This window comes from Hyaena hyaena, unplaced genomic scaffold (genome assembly GCF_003009895.1).
Source record: "Hyaena hyaena isolate Hyena2069 unplaced genomic scaffold, ASM300989v1 scaffold_391, whole genome shotgun sequence".
In the NCBI taxonomy this organism is placed as follows: Eukaryota; Metazoa; Chordata; class Mammalia; order Carnivora; family Hyaenidae; genus Hyaena; species Hyaena hyaena.
Window position 1 is genome coordinate 354,422 of NW_024081024.1, and position 25,125 is coordinate 379,546.

At 36.6% G+C, this 25,125-nt stretch overlaps 1 protein-coding gene across 1 annotated transcript; it reads left to right on the forward strand.

The window, feature by feature from the left end:
• The first annotated feature begins 670 nt into the window (after nucleotides 1-670).
• On the forward strand, nucleotides 671-22,104 carry CBR4 (carbonyl reductase 4). The gene is made up of 5 exons (XM_039251506.1): nucleotides 671-1,003; nucleotides 3,280-3,400; nucleotides 4,072-4,208; nucleotides 6,925-7,059; nucleotides 20,642-22,104. Exons 1-5 carry the CDS (start codon nucleotides 862-864, stop codon nucleotides 20,818-20,820), a joined length of 714 nt encoding a protein of 237 aa, XP_039107437.1. The 5' UTR covers nucleotides 671-861; the 3' UTR covers nucleotides 20,821-22,104.
• Nucleotides 22,105-25,125: the final 3,021 nt, after the last annotated feature.

Below are 25,125 nucleotides of genomic sequence, written 5' to 3' on the forward strand. Positions count from 1 at the left end.
TAGCCACGCTCGTTTCACCAATCCTGCAAAACTATTCATTCAATTAACGTTTCTTGAGTTCCTACTATATGTGGTGTTCTTGATAGGGCATCTGCCTTTGCAACACCCTTTGAGGTGAATGGTAATAACCAGATGGGGTGAGGTCTACTTCTGCTGCAACTTGGAGCGGGGCAGATTTTGCATTAAGTCTGATATTTGGCAATCACTTCTTCAATAGGCGGGGCATCTAGTCTCTAGCGAAAAACAAATCCTGGATGAAAGGCAGACATTGCAACTCTGAATAATGTATATTCTGGGTTCTAACGACGATAGTCAATTTATCTCGGTTGATGGGACTGTCCTAATTTTAAAATGTTAAGTCCAGCGTCTTAACCCTATTAGTTCCAGGCAAACTGGATTGGTAGGTCATCCGAACTCTAATTTTGACTGCCACCTCCCAACGGGTATGGGGCTACATTCCGCCTTCGTTGCTTTGAGTACATTTCCCAGTGAGCAGCGCTCTCTTGCTTCTTCCACTCTTGCGTGAAGACTACAAGTCCCAGCATGCAGCGCAGCCCTAATAGGCACGTCATCACAGCTCGGCCTCCTTCACTCCTGTGTCTGCCGTAGGGCGCAGGGTCGGGAAGCCTGTGCGCGCTGACGTTGATACGTAGATGTCATACTCTTCGGGTCTCTTCCCGGTCTTCTGGGTTGCTAAAGTCCGGTGGCAGGAGGCGTAAAGCGGTGTTTTTTTCGCCGCGGTCTGGCTTTTTTTTTTTTTTTTTTTTTGGAACCGCAGTGGTTTAAAAAACCGAGAGCATCTGGATAGGGGTCGCCACTCCTAGCCCTTCTTCCTCCGAGTTTGCGACTCCGCCGTCCAAGATGGACAAAGTCTGTGCTGTTTTTGGAGGCTCCCGGGGCATTGGGAGGGCAGTGGCCCAGTTAATGGCGCGGAAGGGCTACCGACTGGCCATCATCGCCAGAAATCTGGAACTGGCCAAAGCCGCCGCCGGTGACCTCGGCGGTAGGTACCGAATTGGAGTTGTCCACTCGTGGGGCTGCAGCCCGAGAGCCTAAAGTCTCCTCGTTTGTAAAACGAGAGGGTAGTCTGGCCTTTATGGCTCTGAGGTTTAGCAGTTAAGCTTCCCGCGTGCAGGAGCACCCCTTCCTCAGTGTGGATACCAGATTGGGTAGAGAACCGCTTACCACCCTGTTTCTCGCCTTGTCTCCTGCCACGCTGCCTGCAGCCAAGGGCTGAACAACTTGGGGTTTTCTTTGAGACTTAGCAGTCTTGTGAGGCCCCATTAATTAAATACCCACCTCCCTGAGGCTAGTGCTAACCGTGAGGCGCTGTTTTGTTTTGGTGCCTGGAAGGAGAGAGACACACAAACTTTCTTTGTAGGGTAAAGGGCGCACTGGTGCCGCAAGGTCCCGGGCGCCGCCTGGAGACTGGGCAGGGAGGAAAGGAGTTACGGCAGGAAGAGTAGGCGTGTGAGGCCTGACAGACTCCCTATAGTTTTGCTGTGTGTGGTCTGTTGTGGCCCACGTGCAAATGCACAAAGCAATGTTTCATAGACAAGAAACTCTAGTGCGAGCTAGTTTTGAGATATACCTGTTTTGGCTTTTCTACATCCATAAGCGCTTAATAGGTTATTAAATTCTCTTGGTAGTTTTTACAAATGGACAAATGAGATTTCCAGATTCCATTTTATTGCATTTAAAATCCTTTTTTTTGTTTATTAATAATGGATTGGTAATTGCTTATCATTATTTTGCAAATTTAAGTCTTTTGATGGTAGAGAGAAGTAGGATGTAGGAAAGATGCTAAGACGCTGCTCTTCTTTAGTTACTAGAATAGGCGGGTGCACCTTATTCACTGTCATGGAGGCACTGGGAAGATTAGAGGCCTGGGGTACATCTGGTGGCTGTAACCTTTATAACATTACTGATTGGTTCACCCTAATTGTGCACATGGGTTGGGAAAATATTAGACCCTCTAAAAAAACATAACAAAACACAAGTTACAGAGCAGGGAGAATTTCAGTGAATGTTTATTCACTGCCCTTATGTTATTCTGACGAGAGAATGAGAAAGTGGTTTTCCTTATGGGGTCATTCCAAGCCATTAGTGTTTGCTGGAATAGATAAAAACTGTTGGCTGAGCTTCCAAGGCTTATTGTGGACCCAGCAGGTGTTCAGATGAACGCCACCAGTGAGTCACAGAGGATGCTTTTGGGCCGTTCGTTTCCTTGAGTGATGTGTTCCATAAGTGTTTGGTTTTCACACTGTATCCAGAGGCATGGAAGTGTAAGTTTAGTGTTAACATAGTAGGCAAGGTCAGCCAGAAAATAAGCATCTGTTTAAATAAAAAAAAAAAAACCCTCAAAAAACCCCTACATTTTAGGGTATTAAGATGATGTATTATTAATTAGAGAATGCTTTTGTTTAAGTATATTCTTTGGGTATTTAAGCATTTTTTAAAAAATGGACATTTAGAAAAGGGAAGTAACAGTTGTTTTCAGTAAAAAGTTATTTATTTTTGGTGTGTTTTTTAGTTCTGACATTTTGTTTTCCTTTTACGGATTCCTGCTTTGTAATGGTCAGTCTTGAATAATAGTTATTCTCATATATGTGCAAAAAAAAAGTGTAAGAAACCCTAGGGTTTATTCTCAGGATCAGGAAACCAATTCAACAGAAATGTAACAGAATTAGACATAAATTTATTTTTTTTTAATGTGTATTTGAGAGAAAAAGTGTGAGTGGGGGAGGGTCAGAGAAAGAGAGAATCCCAAGCAGACCCTGAGCTATCAGTGTAGAGCCTGACTTGGGGCTCAAACTCAGGAACAGCAAGATCATGACCTGAGCTGAAATCAAGAGTAGAGACTTAGCCGACTGAGCCACCCAGGTGCCCCATAAATTACAAAAAAGAAATATATAACACAGAACACTGTTGAATTGGGTAGCATGGGGTCATCGTCAAAGATAAAAATATTGTTAACTGCATCTTACAAAGCCTTATGAACATAAAAAGGGCCCTCTTGCCATTTTTTGTTGATTAAAAAAAATTTTTAAGGTTTAATTCCGTAGTATTACTTTGTCTTCTCCTTGTTCCCCACCCACCCCATCCCCGTTTTATTAGACTGAACTCCATGAGTAGAGGAATGCATGACATAATCATCTTTTATCTGTAGGTTCTAAATTAGCACAAGTGTAGCTAACAAATGTGTATGCTTAACAAATGTGTATTGAATAATTTTTAAATTCAAATTATAAGTGATTCTGATTTAACTTTGTTGAATAGGAGATCATTTAGCATTTAGCTGTGATGTTGCCAAAGAACATGATGTTCAAAATACCTTTGAAGAGATGGAGAAAACTTTAGGTCGAGTTAATTTCTTGGTAAATGCTGCTGGAATTAACAGGTTAGTCACAAATTTAAGTACATTTCTAATATGTTTGTTTTGGTATGAGTAAATATATTAACTTGCTTTATTTCTAAGTGGAAGAAAATATGTATTTTAAAAATTGGTCTATCTATATACTTCCTTTTATATTGAGATATACAATGAGGGTACAGTTTGATCAATTTTAACATGTAATCCCATCCATATTGAGCTGTGGAACATTTCCAGCACTCTAGGAGGCTTTCTTCAGTTTTTTTCCTGTTAATACTTCTTTATAGGTAGCCTCTATTCTGACTTCTGTCACCATTGTATAAGTTTTGTCAGCACATGAACTGTATGATATCAAAGTAGATATTTTTTTTCTTTTTAAAAGATGAATTTAGGACAGGATATTTAGAATAGTATATTAATTTTCTTGCTAACAAGGCTGACTATAATATGACATTTGCTCAGTTCATTCAAGCTTTTTTGGCTACATGGCATTACTTTTAGCTGTTAGGAATAATATGCCTCTCTGCCAGCTTCTAAGTGTATCTTTTCTAGTTTATCAGTTATTTTAATGCCTCTCCAATCAGGTTTAAAATGGGACTCTGTAGGCTTTCTAGCTCAAATATATATTTCTTGAGTTTTTAAAATTTGTTTTATCTCATTTTTAATTTATATGCTACTGCTTTTTTTTTTTTTTGTAGGGATAGCCTTTTAGTAAGAACAAAAACTGAAGATATGGTATCTCAGCTTCATACTAACCTCTTGGGTTCCATGCTGACTTGTAAAGCTGCCTTGAAGACTATGATTCAACAACAGAGAGGGTCTATTGTTAATGTAGGTGAGTCTTCACCTGCGAAGTTCTGTTTATTCCGTAGTGCCGTACAAATATTTAATTGACCAGTTTGGAGTTTATTCATGTGTGAAACTCGGATGCAGTGGGTCTTTTTATTATCTGTGGAAAAAGGATTTGACTAACTGATGAATAGGTAAAACGGGATTGACCTCTTTCTCGTGCTCAGGATGTTAAATGAATGACATCACCAAGTATTAGAAAAATGACAGCACAAGCCATAGGCTACATGACAAAAGACGCCCAACTTCAATGTCCAGAGGCCGTGTGGGGTGGCAGGCCCAGGCACTACTTAGTTGCAGTGATTGTTGCTGTGCACAAATGTGGTCTCAGTTTTGCCAGCTGTTTGGCTTTAAAAAAATTTTATTTTTAAAATGTTTGTTTATTTTTGAGAGAGACAGAGACAGAGGGCAAGCAGGGAAGGGGCAGAGAGAGAAGGAGACACAGAATCCAAAGCAGGCTTCAGGCTCTGACGTGTCAGCACAGAGCCCGACTCAGGGTTCGAACTCGAGAGCTGTGAGATCATGACCTGAGCCCAAGTCTGACGCTTAACCTACTGAGCTATCCAGGTGCCCCAAGCTGTTTGACTTTTTAAGAGAAATTGGACACCGTGATTTTCATGTGAAACCTAATTTTAAAAATATAGATAAGGAATTGAAAAATTTAAGGTAGTGGAGGATAGAAAATGATCTCTACAGCAGTTGTGTGTGTCACTGATAAATCTAGTACAGAGGTTTAGGAGGAAGTTTTCTTAAGGGAATAATCTTTTTGGTTTTTTAGAATGACTATAACCCTGAGTCTTCAGTTCATGTGACCCATGGGGTAGATAAACCATATTTGTGTGACCATAGATCTTAAAGCGCAAAATGACATAGAATTTTATTTCGGTTTGGTAATGTGAAAATAGCAGCATATCATCTGCCTTTTAATTTTAAGTGGTAATACCTTAAACGGCCACAAAAGGGGAATGCTGCTCCATTAAAGTAAATGACCCTGTTGTGTTTAATATAGGAAATGGCTTTCCAAGACAAGATATAGGGTTTTTTCCTTTTGAAGATGAAACAAGAATACTGTGCTAATAAGAATTAGAATACTCTTGACATTTACCCTTAAAAATGTAAGAAGTGAGTTTTCTTATAAAAGATTATTAGTAAATGATTAAAAAGTAAAAGATTTGATCAACCTTTGCCTTCTAACACAGCCAGGTAATGATTTTGGATTCTCAGAAGCTGGTATACTGGCCTGTGTATATCACCTGATAATGTGGATATATTTGTTTAACTCTAAAATAGCCCCTTTTTAGATATGTTTTAAAAACCCACTTCAGGCCTTTGTGTACATGGAAAACTTTTAGAATTGTTCTAAAAGTAAATAAAAATAATTGAAAATACGAGAATCTTTTTACAGAAAGGACTACTTTACACTGCTAGAAAGTTCATTGATTTAAAAGTTAACACTAACTAGATGAACAATAGTGTGTGGTGTGAACTAAAGCTTCCTTTTTGGCCTTTCTTCCATGCCTATATTTTTCTTTCTTTCTTGTGTCTCTCCATATTTCTCTTTCTCCCAAATACCCATTTCTCTGTCTATCTGCATTTCCTCTGTCTGATGTTCCTTTTCTCTTTCTTCTTTTTTTAAGTTTATTTATTTATTTTGAGAAAGAGAGCGAGCACGCATGCTCCAGCAGGCGGGGGAGGGGCAGAGAGAGAGGGGGAAAGAGAGTCCTAAGCAGACTCCACACTGTCAGCACAGAGCCCAACTCAGGGCTCAAACTCATGAACCGTGAGATTGTGTTCCGAGTTGAAGTCAAGAGTCAGATGCTTGACTGAACCACCCATGTGCCCCTCTTTTCTCTCTGTGCTTCACAGTTCTTTTCATTGTCATTATCTGACATATAATATAATGTACATATTTTAATATTGAACTTGCTGATAATATAAAAAGTGGGATGTTTTTCTAAAATAAAATTACTTTTTCAAAAGTTCTTTGAAGTTCTTGATTAATTTTTATATAAGTACAGGTCACTGGTGCAGAAAGTTGTTTCCCTACTTCTGTTTTGCAAGAATTTATTTGCATACAGTTGATATTTGAATTATAAATTATTCCTTCATATTCATATAAATGAGACCACCCAAGACTCTTTAGTAAGCAATACTAGTTATATCACTGAAGATAACTAAATTTCACTTTTACAAAAAACGTATAATTGAACCTTAGTTATTTAGATTGATGGTAGTTCAAATTTAGTGAGATTTACCTTCAGATGAACTATTTATTTTTAGGTGGAAATGAATATGTCCTTATGTCTATGTTGTGGAATCATAAAGTTAATCAGCCTTTGTCTGACTTTTTTTCTGGTTTTAACCTCTTCCTACTGGAAGCCTTTAAAAATACTATAGGATTTTCATCAGGTCTAACCTACTCAGAGATGAGGTTGGGTTTCTTTCACTTAATGGATCAGTTCTCAAGCCACTGCCCAAGATATGAGGTTTTACATAAGCTTCCTCAGAACCTGTTTTCTGTTTGTATCTGGAGCAGACTCCAACCCTAAGTCTTATTACTCGAATGATGGTGGTTAGAGTTCCTAATTTTAGTAAAGGACAAGGTAAAATGGTTTGTGCCTTGTTTTTTTACTAGAAAATTATCTAAATATTCAAGTTATTTATTAATTGGTTTGAATTTGTTTTCATTTTATTTTTTCCAGGAAGTATTATTGGTTTAAAAGGCAATTCTGGCCAGTCTGTGTATAGCGCCAGTAAAGGAGGATTAGTTGGATTTTCACGTGCTCTTGCTAAAGAAGTAGGAAGAAAGAAGATTAGAGTGAATGTGGTTGCACCAGGTCAGTGAAAACTTTTTTCTTTTTTTAAAATTGATATATGATATTGATATATGATATTACAGTTGATATATGATATCACGTTAGTTTCAGGTATACAACATAGTGATTCAAAAACTATGTATATTACAAAATGTTCGCCATGATAGGTATAGCTACCATCTGTCTGTCAATATACAAAGTTATTATAATATTACTGACTATATTCCCTGTACTGCGTTTTCCATTTTCCATCCCTGTGACTTATTTATTTTCTATTTGGAAGCTTGTACCTCTTAACCCTCTTCACCTGTTTTGTCCATCCCTTCATCCCCCTCCCCCCAGCAGCCATCAGTTCTCTGTATTTGTGAGTCTGTTTCTGGTTTTGTTTTGTTTTTTAGATTCCACTTACAAGTGAAATCATGTGACTTGTCTTTTTCTCTCTCTTATTCACTTACCACAATAGCCTCTAGGTCCGTCCATGTTGTTACCAATGGCAAGATTTCATTCTTTTTTATGATTAATATTTCATTTGTATATATATATATATCACATCTTCTTTATCCACTTATCCATCATGGATGCACATTTAGGTTTTTCCATTTCTTGGCTATTGTAAATAATAGTAGATTAAACAGGGAGGCATATATTTTTATGAATTAGTATTTTTGTTTTCTCTGTGTAGATACCCAGAAGTGGAATTACTGGGTTGTATGGTATTTCTTTTTTTTTTTAATTAAAAATTTTTTTTTTAATGTTTGTTTATTTTTGAGAGAGGGAGACAGAGTACGAGTGGGAGAGGGCCGGGGGCGGGGGTGCGGGGGAGACACAGAATTGGAAGCAGGATCCAAACTCCAAGCTGTCAGCACAGAGCCTAATGTGGGCTTGAACCCACAAACTATGAGATCATGACCTGAGCCGAAGTTGGGAACCCATACAACTGAGCCATGCAGGCGCCCCGTGTGGTATTTCTATTTTTTTTTTAATTAAGATTTTTTCTATGTTTATTATTGAGACAGAGAGAAGCAGCATGAGTGGGGGAGGGGCAGAAAGAGAGGGAGACACAGAATCAGATGCAGGCTCCAGGTTCTGAGGTGTCAGTACAGAGCCCGAAGCGGGGCTCGAATCCACAAACCACGAGATCATGACCTGCACTGAAGCTGGACATTCAGCCGAATGAGCCACCCAGGCATCCCTGGTGTTTTATTTTTAATTTTTTGAGGAACCTCTATGCAGTTTTCCATAGCGGCTGTGTCACTTTGCCTTCCCACCAACAGTGCTCAATGGTTTCCTTTTCTTCACTCCTTGCCAGTGCTTGTATTTCTTGTCTTTTTAATGCTAGTCATTTTGACAGGTATAAAGTGATATCTCATTGTGGTTTTAATTTGACTTTCCTTGGTAATGATTGATGTTGAGCATCTTTTCATGTGTCTGTTGGCCATCTGTATGTCATTGGAAAAATGTTGAATCAGGTTCTCTGCTCATTTTTTATGAAATTTTTTGGGTTTTTTGGTATTGAGTTGTCAAAGTTCTTCATGTATTTTGGATATTAACCCCTTGTTGGATATATCATTTGCAGTTATCTTCTCACATTCAGTAGGGTGCCTTTGGTTTTGCTGAAAATTTTTTCCTATGGAAAAGCTTTTTAATTTGATGTAGTCCTAATAGTTTATTTTTGCTTTTAAAGACAGATCAAGAAAAATATTGCTAAGACCAATGTCTCAAGATGTTACTCTCTGGTGGTTTTGTTGTTGTTATCTTTCTACTTATTTGTGTCATTTTCAGTTTCTTTCATCAGTGTCTTATAAGTTTTATAGTATAGGTCTTTTACCTCCTCAGTTAAGTTTATTCCTAAGTATTTTATTCTTTTTGGTATAATTGTAAGTGAGATTGTTTTTTTTAATTTCTATTTCTGCTGGTTCATTATTAGTGTATAGAAATGCAATAGATTTCTGTGTTGGTTTGGTATCATGTAACTTTACTGAATTCATTTATTACTTCAGTAGGTTTTTGGGGGACTCCTAAAGATTTCCATCTGTCTGTATATATCATGTCATCTGCAAATAGTGACAGTTTTACTTTTCTTCTTTTTAAACATAATTTATGTATACTTATGGCTTTGTCCAGTAATAGCAGATTGTTCCTGTGTTTGTGAGTATATCAGGATCACCAGGCACTTCTTTTTTTTTTTTAATTTATTTCTAGGGGAGAGAGAGAGAGACAGCGTGAGCAGGGGAGGGTCAGAGAGAGAGGGAGTCACAGACTCTGAAACAGGCTCCAGGCTCTGAGCTGGCAGTCAGCACAGAGCCTGACGCGGGGCTCAAACCCACGAACCGCAAAATCATGACCTAAGCGAAAGTCGGACGCTTAAACGACTAAGCCACCCAGGCGCCCCTCACCAGGCACTTCTAAGAGAGTATCAGAATAGGAGCATGGACTCTTCACTGTTAATAAATTCCTTTTTTAAGGTTTATTTATTCTGAGAGAGAGAGAGAGAGAGAGGAAAATGCATGAGGTCAGGGGAGGGGCAGAGAGAGAGGGAGAGAGAGAATCCCAAGTAGTCTTTGCTCAGCATAGAGCCTGATTTGGGACTCAACTGCGAGATCATGACCTGAGCAGATATCAAGAGTCCAATCCTTAACCAAATTAGCCATTCAGCCCCTCACTAAGTACTTGGGTAGTGAAATGTGTAAGGGCATGACTCTACCTTGACAGGACTTAAGTGGCTACATCTGGCCACAGTGCCAATCTGTGTGCCACCCTCAAGGAGGGGACCAAGAATAATGCTGGTTTGTTTGCGTAAACCACATTGCATTTTTTAGTAAATGGTTACTCTCAACAATGAAAATGATTATTTTATAGATGTGGCTGTTTAATAATTTTCAAAATAGTAGAAGTCACAGTGGGAAGCTTACTGTAGGAGTAGCCTCCTGTAGGAGATCTATCAGGAACACTTGTCTTTTTGTTAAAGATGTAGGAAAACCCAAGCCAGCAGAGATGCAATTCACTTGTGAGACAAAGCAAGTTTGATTTGTGCTACGTACACAGAAATCAGAGACTTCTCAAGAAAACAAATAAAACACTATTGTGCACCTGTTCCTTTTAATGTACTGACTTTGGGCATTCCTCATGGCTTGAAAATACTGGTGGGTTAAATGGGATGCAAAGCCAATTAACTTGGTCTGTCAGTTACAGGTTACTGGGAAATATTAAAACAATGATTGGAATTATAGTGTAGTTTGGTAAAGGCTAAACAAATTTTCCAGTTCTTAACTTATGCTAAGGCTTTTAAGTATAAATTCAAATATACAACTTATATCTGGTTTGTTGGTCTTCAAATTAATTACCTAAAATTTTAAACAAGTTCTAGTCCATTCAGTAGCCATCTATACTCATGAACACAGAGCATTCCACAAGTCACTTAAGTTCCATTTAAAAATTTTCTCCTTCAACTTAAATTTCCATATTGTACTAAGTAATCTGTAACATTGAAAGGGAAAGAGGGATAAAGTGTCAGTGTGTTGACATAATCTTGAAGACAGTTATAAAACCAGCTAGACCAAATTAGACCAAATTAGAGCACAGAATTATAAGGGAAAACTTTTGCCAAAGCTCATCATGAAGTGGTTAAGTTGCTCAGTTTGAGAAAGGGACCATATTTTAGATTCTGGTCTCTGTTCTGATCTACAGACATTACAGGATCTACCAGAAGGGACTGAAACAATGCAGCATATAAGCATCTATCAGAAGAGTCAGTGCTATTCAGTGTGTTTAGTTCACAGGATAATAGAAGCAGTTGGAATTTCTTTAAATTACCTACATAAAAACATGTTAAGTTCCTAAACATAAACTGCAGAATTGTCATAACTATATATCACTCTTTAGCCAAATAGCACCAGAAATGTCGAATGTGCAAGTATTAATTACAGTGACTTTAAGATTAGTCAGAAACCTTACCCAAGTAGCATCCCAAAGTGTACAGACCAGTTAAACATGTATAAAATTAGTACTAATTCAGCTAGAAATCTAAAATGAAGATTATGGATGCTGCCTCAAGTATCTGGGATTCCACAAATTTACAAGCACACAGTGTAACAAAGTAGACTCTAGTTTTAAGAAAATATTACAGGGGCGCCTGGGTGGCTCAGTCAGTTGAGCATCCGACTTTGGCTCCGGTCATAAACTTGGGGTTTGTGGGTTTGAGCCCCGCATCGGGTTCTGTGCTGGCAGCTCGGAGCCTGGAGCCTGCTTCAGATTCTGTGTTTTCCTTTCTCTCTGTCCCTACCCCACTCATGCTCTGTCTCTCTCTATCTCAAAAATAAATAAACTAAAAAAACACAGACAAACAAAAAACATTACAGTTCAGTATCCCAAAAATCTGAAGTCTCACAATAACATCAAAAATCATTTTATCTGGAAGTTAGAACCATTTGTTTGTACAAATTTGAAAATAACAGAATTAAAAAATAGGAAAGAGCTGTACAAGGCTGATGTTTAATCTTTTTCAAAAAAGGGTTTGACAAGTCTGTTATTTCAGCAGATTCATAACAGGCTGTTGGTTCTCATGTGACTTATGTGTCAATGTGAACAGGCCCAAAGCTGTTCAGTGGAGGTGCAGAATGGAGAGCTTGGTTCTTTGTGATTCATCAGTTTGGTAGAACTTAGGTAGTACAGACAAAAGTTTTAACTTATCAAGGACATGATACCATGGTATTATTATTATTAAAAAATATAAACTATCCTGGGATCAAATGGATATAAAAAAACAAAAACATACACAAATTACACAGATTAGTTAAGAGAGTGATTAAAAAAAGTGTTAAAACTCAAATCTAGCTTATCACTCTTTGATGTGATAGAAATTCTTGACTATCACATAGATATTTACTTGACTTTTGAATAAAATGATTGTTTTCATATACCTATGCCAGTTAGCCATGGGATCTTTGTCCTGGCTTACTGTAGGTATTGAAGAATTGATTATATGAGAAAAGACATTTTGGTTCATTGGTTGTTTGAGAGAGTTAGGTTGGAGTAGATCTTTGCCACTTTTCCATTTCAGGTCACTAATGACTCCAGCTTGTATGTTGGAATTGGTATTTTATTTGGCAGTGATGCTGAACTAGCAAGGATCAGGGAATTGTCAAAATGTCCTGATAATCCTTGTGCTATGTAGTGTGACTTTATCTCAATTCATTGTTCAGTCACAGAGACCAGCTAAATTCAAGCATTCCAAACACATGAACATTTGATAAATGACTGGTTTAGATACAGCCATTTTTGGAAAAAAAGAAAAGAAAGATAAGCTAAAACCTGTACTGTTATTTTGACACTGCTTTCTGTTAGTGTATGCTTATGTAACCTGATTTTAATGTTAGCTTGGTTAAACCATATACAGAATCAATTACCTGAGATTTGGGATGCATGCATTTGCTTCCCTCCTTTAGGGATTGCAATAGGACAGGTGATAAAGAGTTAGTTCTAGTTCATGATGATCTAAAAGCTGAATGATTTAAGGGCATTGCAAGTGTTTCTAACTCAACAATTCAGGAGATTTCCTGGAGTGTCTCCTATATGCAGCGGTTCCAAAATTATAAAAAATGAGTAAGATATTTCTGCTTCAAGGAGCTAAGGACACTGACAAAGACTGACATGTAAGTGAATAATTACAATGCTGTATGATGAATATAAACTAGAGGAACATATATGATGCTATGGAAACACTGAAGAAGGAATGCTTAATTTTGTCAGAGTGAATCAGTTGTCAAGGCAACAGGCTAAATAGTGGGAATCCAGTTTGTATACAAAGGGAAGTTTTATGAGTGCTATGGAAGTGTGTTTGTATATTGTATAGCCTTTCCTAAAGGTCTTACTTTCCAGTGCCATTTGTACTACAGAAAAAAAAAACCTATTGCTAAAAATGTGGCCATTCATAGGGTGACCTTTGTTATGTTGATGATATTTAGCAGGATTCATAGTATGAATATGTTTTATTGGTCAGAAGCAAAGTCTAAGTGGAGATAGAAGAATTAAATTGATCCTGTGGATTATTTATTTATTGTAGGTAGTAATTTCAACCATATTAGTCACCAGTCTTTTTTTTTTTTAATATTTTTATTTATTTCTAGGAGAGAGAGAGAGACAGCGTGATCAGGGGAGGGTCAGAGAGAGAGAGAGACACAGACTCTGAAATAGGCTCCAGGCTCTGAGCTGGCAGTCAGCACAGAGCCCGATGCGGGGCTCGAACCCACGAACCGCAAGATCATGACCTAAGCGAAAGTCGGACACTTAACCGACTAAGCCACCCAGGCGTCCCTCGTCACCAGTCTTTTAATAGAACTGACAAACCTCAGAATTAACAAATATGTTTCTTCTTATGTCCATTTTCCTGGTTGGTCACTTTCAAATGGAGTTTCCAGTTAAGGAAAATAGTTAAGAAGAGAATCATAACAGAAAAAGCAAGAAACAGGGAAAATAACAAATCAGGCTATTATTCTCTGCCTAATGTTATTGACTTTTTAAAGATCAGTTAGTTACTAAACTTTGGTATTCAAATATAAAATAAATTTCTCATCATTAATAAATCTCATTCATTAGAAAATACTGAATATAGGAAACAATATTTGATAAATTGAAACTGAAATGAGTATATAGCTTTAAAAATGTGTTTTCAGTAGTTTACAAACATGATACAAAATTCAAAAGTACAAGGCATAGATTGAAAAGTGAGTCTTCTCTAATCATCTAGTTTCTTAAAAGCAACCACTGTTAACTATAGTCTTCAGTATTTCATACAAGCCCAATAAAGTATGTGTGTGTATGTATATATACATATAATATATAAATATGTAAATCTGCATTTATTTATATGAATATGTAATATGTGCATATATAAATGCATATATAAGTAAAACACAAATTGTATCATACTATTCATATTCTGTACCTTGCTTTTTTTCATAGTGCAGTAGTGTATCTTAGAGTTGATTCCAAATTATTCCATATAGAATTGCTTTACTTTTTTACAATCACAGCTTTATGGAAGTATAAGTCACATATCATGCAATTTAAAGTATGCATTTCAGTGGTTTTAGTATAGTCACAGAAATGTTCTGTCATCACCACAATACATTTTAGAACATTTTCATCATGCCCAAAGAAACCTGTAGCTGTTAGCATTCACTCCTCATTTACCCCCAATTTCCCCAGCTTCTAGCAACCACTAATAATATACTTTCTGTCTCTGTAGAGATCCCAGTTCTGGGACGGTTCATATAAATGAAATCATACCATATGTGGTCTGATGTGACTGCTGCATCACTTTTAATGGCTGAATTAAAAGGCAATAATGTCTGTCTTACAGGTGTACCATAATTTATTTAACCTGTTGCCTCTTGATGGGCACTTAGGTCGCTTCTGATCTTTTGCCATTATAACTAATAATGTGGTGACAATACCTGTGTGTAATTTATTTTGTACGTGTATGAATTTATGAGTATAATCCTGGGAATGAAACTTTGAAGATTCAAAGGGTATATGCATTTTAAGTTTGACAAATAGTACAGCATTGCATTTATTTGTGTAGGATACCTTGAGTGTCTACCCTTTACCCCCTTTTTAAGTTGAAGAGCTTTTACATTTACTACTTGGGGAAAATCTCTTTGACAGATGCTGGCATCAGCTTTGCAGCTACTCAAAACAGATGTTATTCCAGGTGCTCTTAATATGCCATTTGGTATGGAGACGATTTCTCACACTGCTTTCCTGTATGCTTTTACAAACATAATATTAAGGCATATGAATTTGTTCTGGCTAAAATCTTGGTCTAGTTTCTGCAACAACCTTATTTATTTTCCTTAAAAAACAAAACAAAACAAAACACTGTCCGGGGTTATTTTAATTTTGAACTGGTAGGTGTATCAAATAGTATACATCCCACAATTGTTAATACTGGTGATAGGCTAAAATTCTGGTGTCTTATTTAAATACATGGTCTGTGCTGTACATAAAAGCTTTCAAAACTAAAATAATGATCAATAGATATAGAAATGAGGTGCTATTTATTTATGTAGCTAGCCAAAATTGGATAAAAGAAATATATTTTCTTTAGAGTTTATCAAATATAAATTCTCATTGGACAAGAACCATGTACTTGATTTTATGAGGAAGAGTATATCTGTACCCTTTTTAAAACAATTTACTGAGTGTGTTTTCATGTATGTGGAACTAAAGTAGAAGTATCCTTGTACTAAATCGAGTTCATGTCATTTCAGTTATCTGTTTGTTTAAGGAGTGACAGCTTTGTATCAGCTGGAAACCCCAAGTTGTCCAAGTGATCAGTAACCTCATTTGTTGGACCATGGCACCTACTGGTAGTTTGTAATTTTAATAATCCAGCTTGAAAGGCATTGTACATACATATGTAGTAAAGCGAGTAGCAGAGCAACATTTCCAGAATTTTATAAATACAGTGACAGAATGATATGGAAGAAAGTCCTGTGGGGCCAAGGGGAGAGCACAGACTAGAAAGCAGTACAAACACGAAAATGAGCATGTTTAAGAACTGCTCAGGTCTTATGATATATGATAGAGAATCCAACAGGCTGTTTATGTGCAGTCAGTGTCTTTGGTTGTGAATATATTTATAAGTGAAGATCACATGGTTCATGAGCTACAGCATAAAATGACCTTGAAATTTGGTAGAGCCTGGAGTAGCTTATCATTAGAGACTAGCTACACATTTTTTATTTGATTTCTGATAAGCTGGGGGATGATATATATGAGTTCTTAAAAGCTGTAGGTAGATTTTTAGGGCAGTAAAATTATTCTGTATGATATTGTATGGTAGATACATTATATGTTTGTCAAAAGAGAATTATACCAGCCAAATAGTGAACACTAATGTAAACTATGAACTTTACCTAATAATGTATCAATATTGGATCATCAAATGTACCACCCTAAGACAAGATGTTAATAATTGGGAAAAATTGGGGTAATGTGCTCAATTTTTCTGTAAACATAGAGCTGCTCTAAAAACAAGTCTATTAATTAAAAAAAAAAGCTGGAGATAATGATGAGAGAAATATTCTTGTTCTTTGTACCTGTTCTTGGTCTCAAGATCAAACATCATAATCAAAGAGGAAAAGCCAGTATTGATGAATTCAACCCTTCCTTTCAACTTGCCCACTTCTCATGCCCACTTTATTTCAGGCTTTCAGTGTAAAATTCAGGGATGGCTATGGGATCCTCAGTAATCCCATGAGGATTGTCATTATAACTATCCATTCACAGACTTGGAGAGGATCTGTGGCAGACTTCCCTTTGTGAAATAACCTGCTTATCATCCAAGCTTCAGCAGTAGAGGGGAAATCTTCATGTAAGGTGGTTGTCTGAACATCATGATCCCAGTTCTGGACTTCTTGGAATCATTGCTGGATTCAGAAGGCACCTCTCTCTCCTCAAATTTGACCTGACATGGTCACAGACTATAGCATGGCTGAATCCTGTAATGTTGAACAAGACTTTATCAAAAGCTTCAAGATATTAACCTTTTTCTGTTCTGTGTATCTGACTATAGTCTGCCCTCATGGCCCATATCTATGTGCCACAAGACTTCTTTCCACCTCACTGGAATGGTCTCACAGCTTCAGGGTGCCTGGGTGACTCAGTTGGTTAAGCGTCCAACTCTTGATTGTGGCATGATCTCATGGCATGGAGCCTGCTTAAGATTATTTTACTCCCTCTCCCTTTGCCCCTGTCCTGTGTGCATACTAGCGTGCACGTTCTCTCTCCCTCCCTCCTTCCCTCCTTCCCTCTCTCCCTCTCTCCCTCCTTCCCTCTCTCCCTCTCTCCCTCACTCCCTCTCTCCTTCTCTCTCTCTCTCTCTCTCAACAAAACAGAACTCAAAAAACTTGGTCTCACTATTCATATCTCTCTAAGGTTTGCTGTTTAGTACCTCATGCTCTGTTCTAGATCTGTCTTTTTTTCCCAGGTGAAAATGCCTTCAAATGGCCTCTCACAGATTGTGAGGCCTTACTCTTTGTCTCCAAAGGGACAGATACATAAGGACTAATATCCACCCAGAAGCTGGGCAAATCGATTTCTTTCCACACAGGATGAATAAAAACCTAGATTAGCATCAGTGCTTCCTGAATTGGAGCTATTCTAATTGAAGGGAGCTCACTTTCCTAATCTTCAAGTTAAATAGTCATTTAATGAGGCATACTTTTCATCTTTGAATCATAGTTTTATAGAGCTAAAGGAAATCTTAGAGATTGATCATTTTTAATCTACTTATTTTATGATACAGAAATAGTCATACAGTTTTAGACAGTACATGACTTTGCTGGGGCCATAGCTTTGATAGTATTAGCAGAGCAGAGAACCAGATCTAGTTTAATGTGTCCTAATCCAAGGGTCATTTTATCACAAAATTCTGCTTTTGAGAAAAAGTTACTGGAACCAGAAGTTGAGCCTGAGATTTGCTAATTAATCATCACAAGGTCTTTCTTTCAAACCATTTTTACTATAGTTTTTTTTTTAGTTTTTTCTTTTTTTTTTCCACATTAAAACACAATGGGGCACCTGGGTGGCTCAGTCAGTTGAACATCCGACTTCAGCTCAGGTCATGATCTCACAGCTCATTGGTCCGAGCCCTGTGTCCGGCTCCGTGCTGACAGCTCAGAGCCGGGAACCTCCTTATGATTATGTGTGTGTGTCTCTCTCTGCCCTTCTCCCACTCAAGATCTCTCTCTCTCTCTCAAAAATAAATAAAACATTAAAAAAAAAAAAGAAAACACATTACTGATTTTCTGTTGAGGGCTTTGGGACTTAGTGGAAAAATATGCCAGTTTTGTCAGAATTAAAACAACCTTAGATTAAAATAAGTGTATCATGAACTCCTTGAGAAGATAACATCTTTTTTTGAAATTCATTTTTTTATTTTTTAAATGTTTATTTTTGAGAGAGAGCGCGCACATGCAAGGGGGGTGGGGGGTGGGGCAGAGAGGGAAACATAATCCGAAACAGGCTCCAGGCTCTGAACTGTCAACACAGAGTCCAATGTGAGGCTTGAACCCATGAATCATGAAATTGTGACCTGAGCTGAAGTCAGACACTTAACCAATTTTGCCACCCAGGCGCCCCAAAGATAACCTCTTTTAAATGTTAACGTTCATAATTTAAATTCCTTCAGCTTTCTTTTTTTTTTCCTTTTTTTGAGACAGAGAATGAGAGTGAGGGGGGCAGGGAGGTGTATAGAGGGAGGGAGAGAGAGAGAATCCCAAGCAGGCTCCATGCTGTCAACACAGAGCCCAGCCAGGGTGGAGGTGGGCTCGAACTCCTGAACAATGAGGTCATGACCTGAGCTGAAATCAAGAGTTAGATGGAGTCACCCAGATGCCCCTAATGCATTCAGCTTTTTAAACATGTGAGATGAGGTTTTTTTTCCCTAATACACTCTGAGGTATCTTTGAAAATAAGTATGTCCAAAGATAAAAAACTTTGGATATGAAGAAGTCCCATGATAGTGTTTTTAAAGGTAATTTGGATTGCTTATTGATTATTATGACTCTTCACTGTAGATGAAGTTTCATTTACAGTTCATTTGAAATTCTGCAGAGGCCGGTTATCCAGTGTTACCTGTGTCAGCTGCTTCTCTTTATTCTGGCAATCTCATTGTTCTTAAAGATGAAAGGGATTGAAGGAAATGTTGCTGACTTTTTAAATAAATGTAGTAAGATTTAATAGCAGAGGAGGTCATATTTCACAATGTAATCTCACAGTCAAACCAAATAATGTAAAATTATTTTGTTATTCCAGGCCCTCATTACAGACAATCTGGAGTTAGTACTTTGCATCTTTTTCAATAAATTTTATTTGAATACAAAAATAATATCTATCTGTTGTAGACAATTTGGAAAGTACAGAGAAGAAAGTAAAAATTATCACTTGTAATTCTAGTAATTAGTGATAACCACTATTAATATTTTGGTGGGATTTTTTTTATATATAATTTTTGTTATTTTAATAGTGGGATAATGCATTTGTAACCATCTTTTTAATATGCAAATATTATTTTCTGCTTTTAAATATTCTTCCATAGCATCACTTTTCATAGCTATGTATTGTTCTACCATGTGGATATATCATGATTTCTTTAAATAGTTCCTTTTTAAAAGACATTCAGCTAGTTTTTGGTTTTTCCCTAATAAAGTTGTCACTGTCATAGGTCTCATGATAGAAAAATCTATGATTATTTCTCATAAGACTTTTAAGAAACTGTTTAGATATTTATAAGTGAAATCTAAGGCAAAGAACAATGAAATAATAACATAGTATTACATAATAAACTAGTGATCTAATGTTAATTCTCAGTACAGTGTTTAGTTCACATTTATGCTGAGTTTAAAATGTCAATGTATTTAGGTTGATTTACAGTTTGAGTGACAAATGATTTAGTTTTAACACAAGCCACTTTGAAAACTGTATTCTTGAGACTGCATATTAAAGTTTCACTTCACATGTCTGAGTTTTAGTCCAATTATTTTTCATGACCTTAAAAATTTAAAAATCTTTTTTACTGTTAATTTTGTTAGGATTATTTGCTTTCTTTTTAAAAGTTTAAATGATTGACTAGTATACAGAAAGAATAGTGATTATGTAAGTTGAATACTTTATTGGTGATATGTATTTGTCTCAGACTAATCTCACAAGATTTTCTTAATAAATTTATAGTTCTCTGGCATGTATCTATAATATGAACCATTTAGAATTGGCTGCTTAACATATTATATAGTACTTTATACTATAAAACTCTATACTTAAGAACACGTTCTTTTTGAGCTTTATCTCATATACCAATGCCATGTTAAGTTTTGAATTTTCAGTGTATACTTGCATCAGAATTGGAGCATTCCAGGGCTCTGCCCTGATAGTACTGAGCCTGCTTGGCTTGGGATTCTGTCCCCCTCCCTCTCTCTCTGCCCCTCCCCTGCTTGTTCTCTACCCCCTACACCTGCCCTTTCTCTCTTTCAAAATAAAGAACATTTATAAAAAGAAAAGAATTGGATCATTCCATAAGATTTTTTTCTTATGAATATTGGAAATACTGGTCTTTCTGATCATCAGCTATTTTAACTATAGCAAATGAAACTAATTTTTGTCAGAACTGTCAAATCAGTTCATGTAACCATCTTTCTTCCCTTTAACCCTGCTACCCCTCTACCCTCAGTCAACTAAAAATGACTTCCTTGTGATACTTTGTGTATAAGGATATGCCTCAGATGTCCTTTTATTATATTTAGAGGTACAAATGAGTGTTTCCTCCATAAACTACAGGTTCCTTAAGGAATGGAAGTTTTATTAATGTTTGTAACTACCCACTTGTATTGTGCTATGAGTTGGGCCAAATATTTGAGAGTCAAATATTTTGGTGTTTATTCAGTGTAACTCAATGAATATACTTGATTGCTAGCAGAACTCTGTATTTCCTAAGCACAGTTATTAATCATCTCAGATTTTCAGGAGCAACTTTATTTTTATTTAAAATTGAGTGTATGTCTTAGTGTCTCCCTTTTCAACTAAATAAACATTTCTCTTTTAGGATTTGTTCATACAGATATGACGAAAGACTTGAAAGAAGAACATTTAAAGAAACACATCCCTCTTGGGAGGTTTGGAGAACCTATTGATGTGGCACACGCCGTTGTGTTTCTCTTAGAGTCACCATACATTACAGGGCATGTTCTGGTAGTGGATGGGGGATTACAACTCACGATATAGTTTACAGAACATTCAGTTAAAATAGTGATTATAGTAAGGACACACTTGGGCTGTTGATTTATTTGTATTTGGGCTGTTGATACCTATGTGGGTGACATTTGCTAATCCTACCAATTGATTGTACAAATACTGATTTCCATTTTTATATGAATATGCCTGTAAAGAACAGTGTGTGACCAGTTGTGTTTTCTAAATGGTAAGAACCTTATAGGCTGTAGCAATTTTAGTATATAGATATTTGCAAGTAATATAAACAGACATTATTTTAATTTATATATTTTGTCTCAAAAGTGGCAAAATTATATGGTCTAATGGTCATGAATTATTTCATTGTATCAGGCAAAATTCTCTAGAAGTTAACCTTGTGAGCCATTGCTAAAATAAGAGCATTTATAGGGCATTGGTTACTTGTCAGTATTTTAACAATCCTGCCAAAGTTAAACATTGTATTCCTTTTACATATGCCTTAGAAGATCAATTTTTATACAGGTTGAAAAAAACATTATCAGTTAGATACAGGCATGAATTTAGAATCTGGTTTCTTTGAGTGTATTACTCCTGATTAAGCAGCTAGGCAAAATAATTTACAAATACAAATGTGGTACAGTTGATCTGTTCTATAGAATTTCTCAAAGATGATGTGTAATAACCCTTAAGGTTTTAATACCTTGTATAGTAATGAGCTGCATAGATGTTATCAACTTATGAAATAGAAGTAGTTTTTTGTGTTTTGTATCCTCAAAACACTAATATTAGCAAACTACTTAAAAACAGCATAAGTATCATGACATTTTCAAAGGGAAGAATATTTTATATGAATTAATGTAATATTTTTATTGTAAAATTTTAGAAATATGAATAGCATAAATGATATTTTAAATAAATATGTGGCAGTAATGAATAAGATGTCTTTATAAGGAACAGTTAAAGCCTTAATTTTAAAAGAAAATATATGCCTGAGAATAGAGGACATAAACTGAAAGTAAAATATCAGGCAATATCTATTTTGCATTCAACTTTTTTGTGGGGAATAGTGTGATATTTTAAATGTCACTGGATTCATGTTGATTTTTATTATTTATCTAATTTTGAAATATGTTTTAAATATTTACTGCATTTTAAAAAGTAAGTTTTATTGGAGCTAAAGATTATTTTATGTAAACACATTTTATTTTATATTGCAAGTCAGTGCAAAGCTGTGAATTGGATGTGCTAAATAAATTCAATGTGATAAAAGTAATGAAAATAAAAAATAAAAACTAATAAAGTCAAATCTAATTTCTACGTCAAGCTTCCTGAGTTCTTAAAAATCGTTTTAGGGGCGCCTGGGTGGCTTAGTCGGTTAAGCGTCCGACTTTCGCTTAGGTCATGATCTCACGGTTCGTGGGTTCGAGCCCCGCGTCGGGCTCTGTGCTGACTGCCAGCTCAGAGCCTGGGGCCTGTTTCAGTCTGTGACTCCCTCTCTCTCTGACCCTCCCCTGTTCACGCTGTCTCTCTCTCTCTCTCTCCTAGAAATAAATAAAAAACATTAAAAAAAATCGTTTTAAACTTATCTTCAGAGTAATCTTTACTTAGGTCTCTTTGGGAAGTAAGAAAGTTATTAAGTGTGAGTAAAATGAGTATCACTAATCAAATTGTTTACCAAATGCAAGCATGGTAATATTCGGGTTTTATCAGGCATTAACAGTTGAAGGTACATAAAATAAATGGAGCAGTTGGAATGGTTTCCAGTGTTGTAGCTGATGATAAGTGATGATGAACATCTTTTCATGTGCCTGTTGGCTGTCTGTATGTCTTCTTTGGAGAAATATCTGTTCATATCTTATGTCCATTTTTAATTTTTTTTTTTTTTACCATAGTGGCTATTTTTAAATTATTTTTAAAATATTTTATTTTACTTATTTATTTATTGTCAAGTTAGCTAACATACAGTGTAGTCTTGGCTTCAGGAATAGATTCCAGTGATTCATCACTAACATACAGCACCCAGTGCTCATCCCAACAAGTGACCTTCTCAATGCACATCACCCATATCCCCCACCCCAATCAACCCTCATTTTCTACATTGTATTTAAGAGTCTCTCATGGTTTGCCTCCTTTTCTGTTTGTATCTTATTTTTCGTTCCCTTCTCCTATGGTCCTCTGTTAAGTTTCTCAGATTCCACCTATGAGTGAAATCATATGATATCTGTCTTTCTCTGACTTATTTCACTTAGCATAATACTCTCCAGTTCCATCCATGTTGTTGCAAATGGCAAGATTTCATTCTTTTTCATCACCAAGTAGTATTCCATTGTGTATTTATACCACACTTCTTTATCCATTCATCAGTTGATGGATATTTGGGCTCTTTCCATAATTTGGCTATTGTTGAAAGCACTGCTATAAACATTGGAGTGTATGTGCCCCTACGAATCAGCACTCCCATATCTTTTGGATAAATTACTAGTAGTGCTATTGCTGGGTCATAGGGTAGTTCTATTTTTAATATTTTGAGGAACTTCCATACTGTTTTCTAGAGTGGCTGCATCACTTTGCATTCCCACCAACAGTGCAAGAGGGTTCCCCTTTGTCCACATCCTTGCCAATGACTATTGTTGCCTGAGCTGTTAATTTTAGACATTCCAACAGTTGTGATGTGGTGTCATACTGTGGTTTTGATTTGTATTTCCCTGATAATGAGAGATGTTGAGAATCTTTCCATGTGTCTTTTTGCCATCTGGATATCTTGTTTGGAAAAGTGTTCATGTCTTCTGCCTATTTCTTCACTGGTATTTTTCAGTGTTGAGTTTGGTTACTTATTTATTGATTTTTGATACTACCTGTTTATTTGATATGCTATATGCAAATATCTTCTCACATTCTGTAAGTTGCCTTTTAGTTTTGCTGATTGTGTCCTTCACTATGCAGAAGCTTTTTCTCTAGATGAGGTCCCAATAGTTCCTTTTGCTTTTATTTCCCTTGCCTTTGGAGACATGTCAAGTAAGAAGTTGCTGTTGGCAAGTTCAAAAAGATTGTTTCCTGTTTTCTCCTGTAGGATTTTGGTTGTTTCTTGTCTCACATTTAGATCTTTCATCCATTTTGAATTTACTTTTGTGTATGGTGTAAGAAAGTGGTCCAGTTTCCTTTTTCTGCATATTGGGGTACTGTTTCCCAGCACCGTTTGCTGAAGAAACTGTCTTTTTTCCATTGGATATTCTTCCCTACTTAGTTGAAGATTAGTTGACCATATACTTGTGGGTCCATTTCTGGGTTCTCTATACCATTGGTCTATGTGTCTGTTTTTGTGCCAATACCACAGTGTCTTAATGATTGTAGCTTTGTAATACAGGCTGATGTCTGGGATTGTGATGCCTCCAGCCTTTTTTTTTTTTTTTTTCCCCCAGCATTGGCTATTTGGGGCCTTTTATGGTTCCATTCAAATTGTTTGACTGTTTGTTCTACCTCTGTGAAGAATGCCGGTGCTAATTTTGATTGGTATTGCGTTGAATGTGGAGATTGCTTTGGGTAGTATTGACATTTTAACAATATTCGTTCTTCTGATCCATGAGCATGGATTGTTTTTGCATTTCTCTGTGTCTTCAATTTCTTTCATAAGATTTATATAGTTTTCAGCATACAGATCTTTTACCTCTTTGGTTAGGTTTATTCCTAGGTATTTTATGGTTCTAGGTGCAATTGTAAGTGGGACATTTCTTGATGTCTTTTGGTTGCTTCATTATTGGTGTGTAGAAATGCAACTGATTTCTGTACGTTTTTTTTCTTTCACAGTTTTTTGTCAAGTTGGTTTCCATATAACGCCCAGTACTCATCCCAAAAAGTGCCCTACTCCATGCCCCTTCCTCCTCCCACACCCCCATCAGCACTCAGTTTCTTCTCAGCATTCAAGAGTCTCTCATGGTTTGCCTCCCTCCCTCTCCCCAACTATTTTTCCCCTTCTTCTCCCCCATGGTCCTCCATTAAGTTCCTCCTAATCCACCTATACGTGCAAACATATGGTATTTGTCCTCCTCTGCCTGACTTATTTCGCTCAGCATAACACCCTCAAGTTCCATCCACATTGCTACAAATGGCTAGTTTTCATTCTTTGTCATTGCCGTGTAGTATTCCATTGTATAGATAAACCAAATCTTCTTGATCCATTCGTCAGTTGATGGAACTTAGGCTCTTTCCATGTTTTGGCTCTTGTTGAGAGTGCTGCTATTAACATTGGGGTACATGTGCTCCTATGCATCAGCATTTCTGTATCCCTTGGGTAAATTCCTAGCCGTGCTATTGCTGGGTCATAGTGTCGTTCTAGTGTTA

Excerpts from the sequence above, each read along its gene's own strand:
- CBR4 (XM_039251506.1), top strand. The coding sequence starts at position 862 with ATGGACAAAGTCTGTGCTGTTTTTGGAGGCTCCCGGGGCATTGGGAGG. Across the intron at positions 4,209-6,924 it reads AGGGTCTATTGTTAATGTAG|GAAGTATTATTGGTTTAAAA; the intron begins GTGAGTCTTCAC and ends TATTTTTTCCAG. Across the intron at positions 7,060-20,641 it reads AGTGAATGTGGTTGCACCAG|GATTTGTTCATACAGATATG; the intron begins GTCAGTGAAAAC and ends TTTCTCTTTTAG.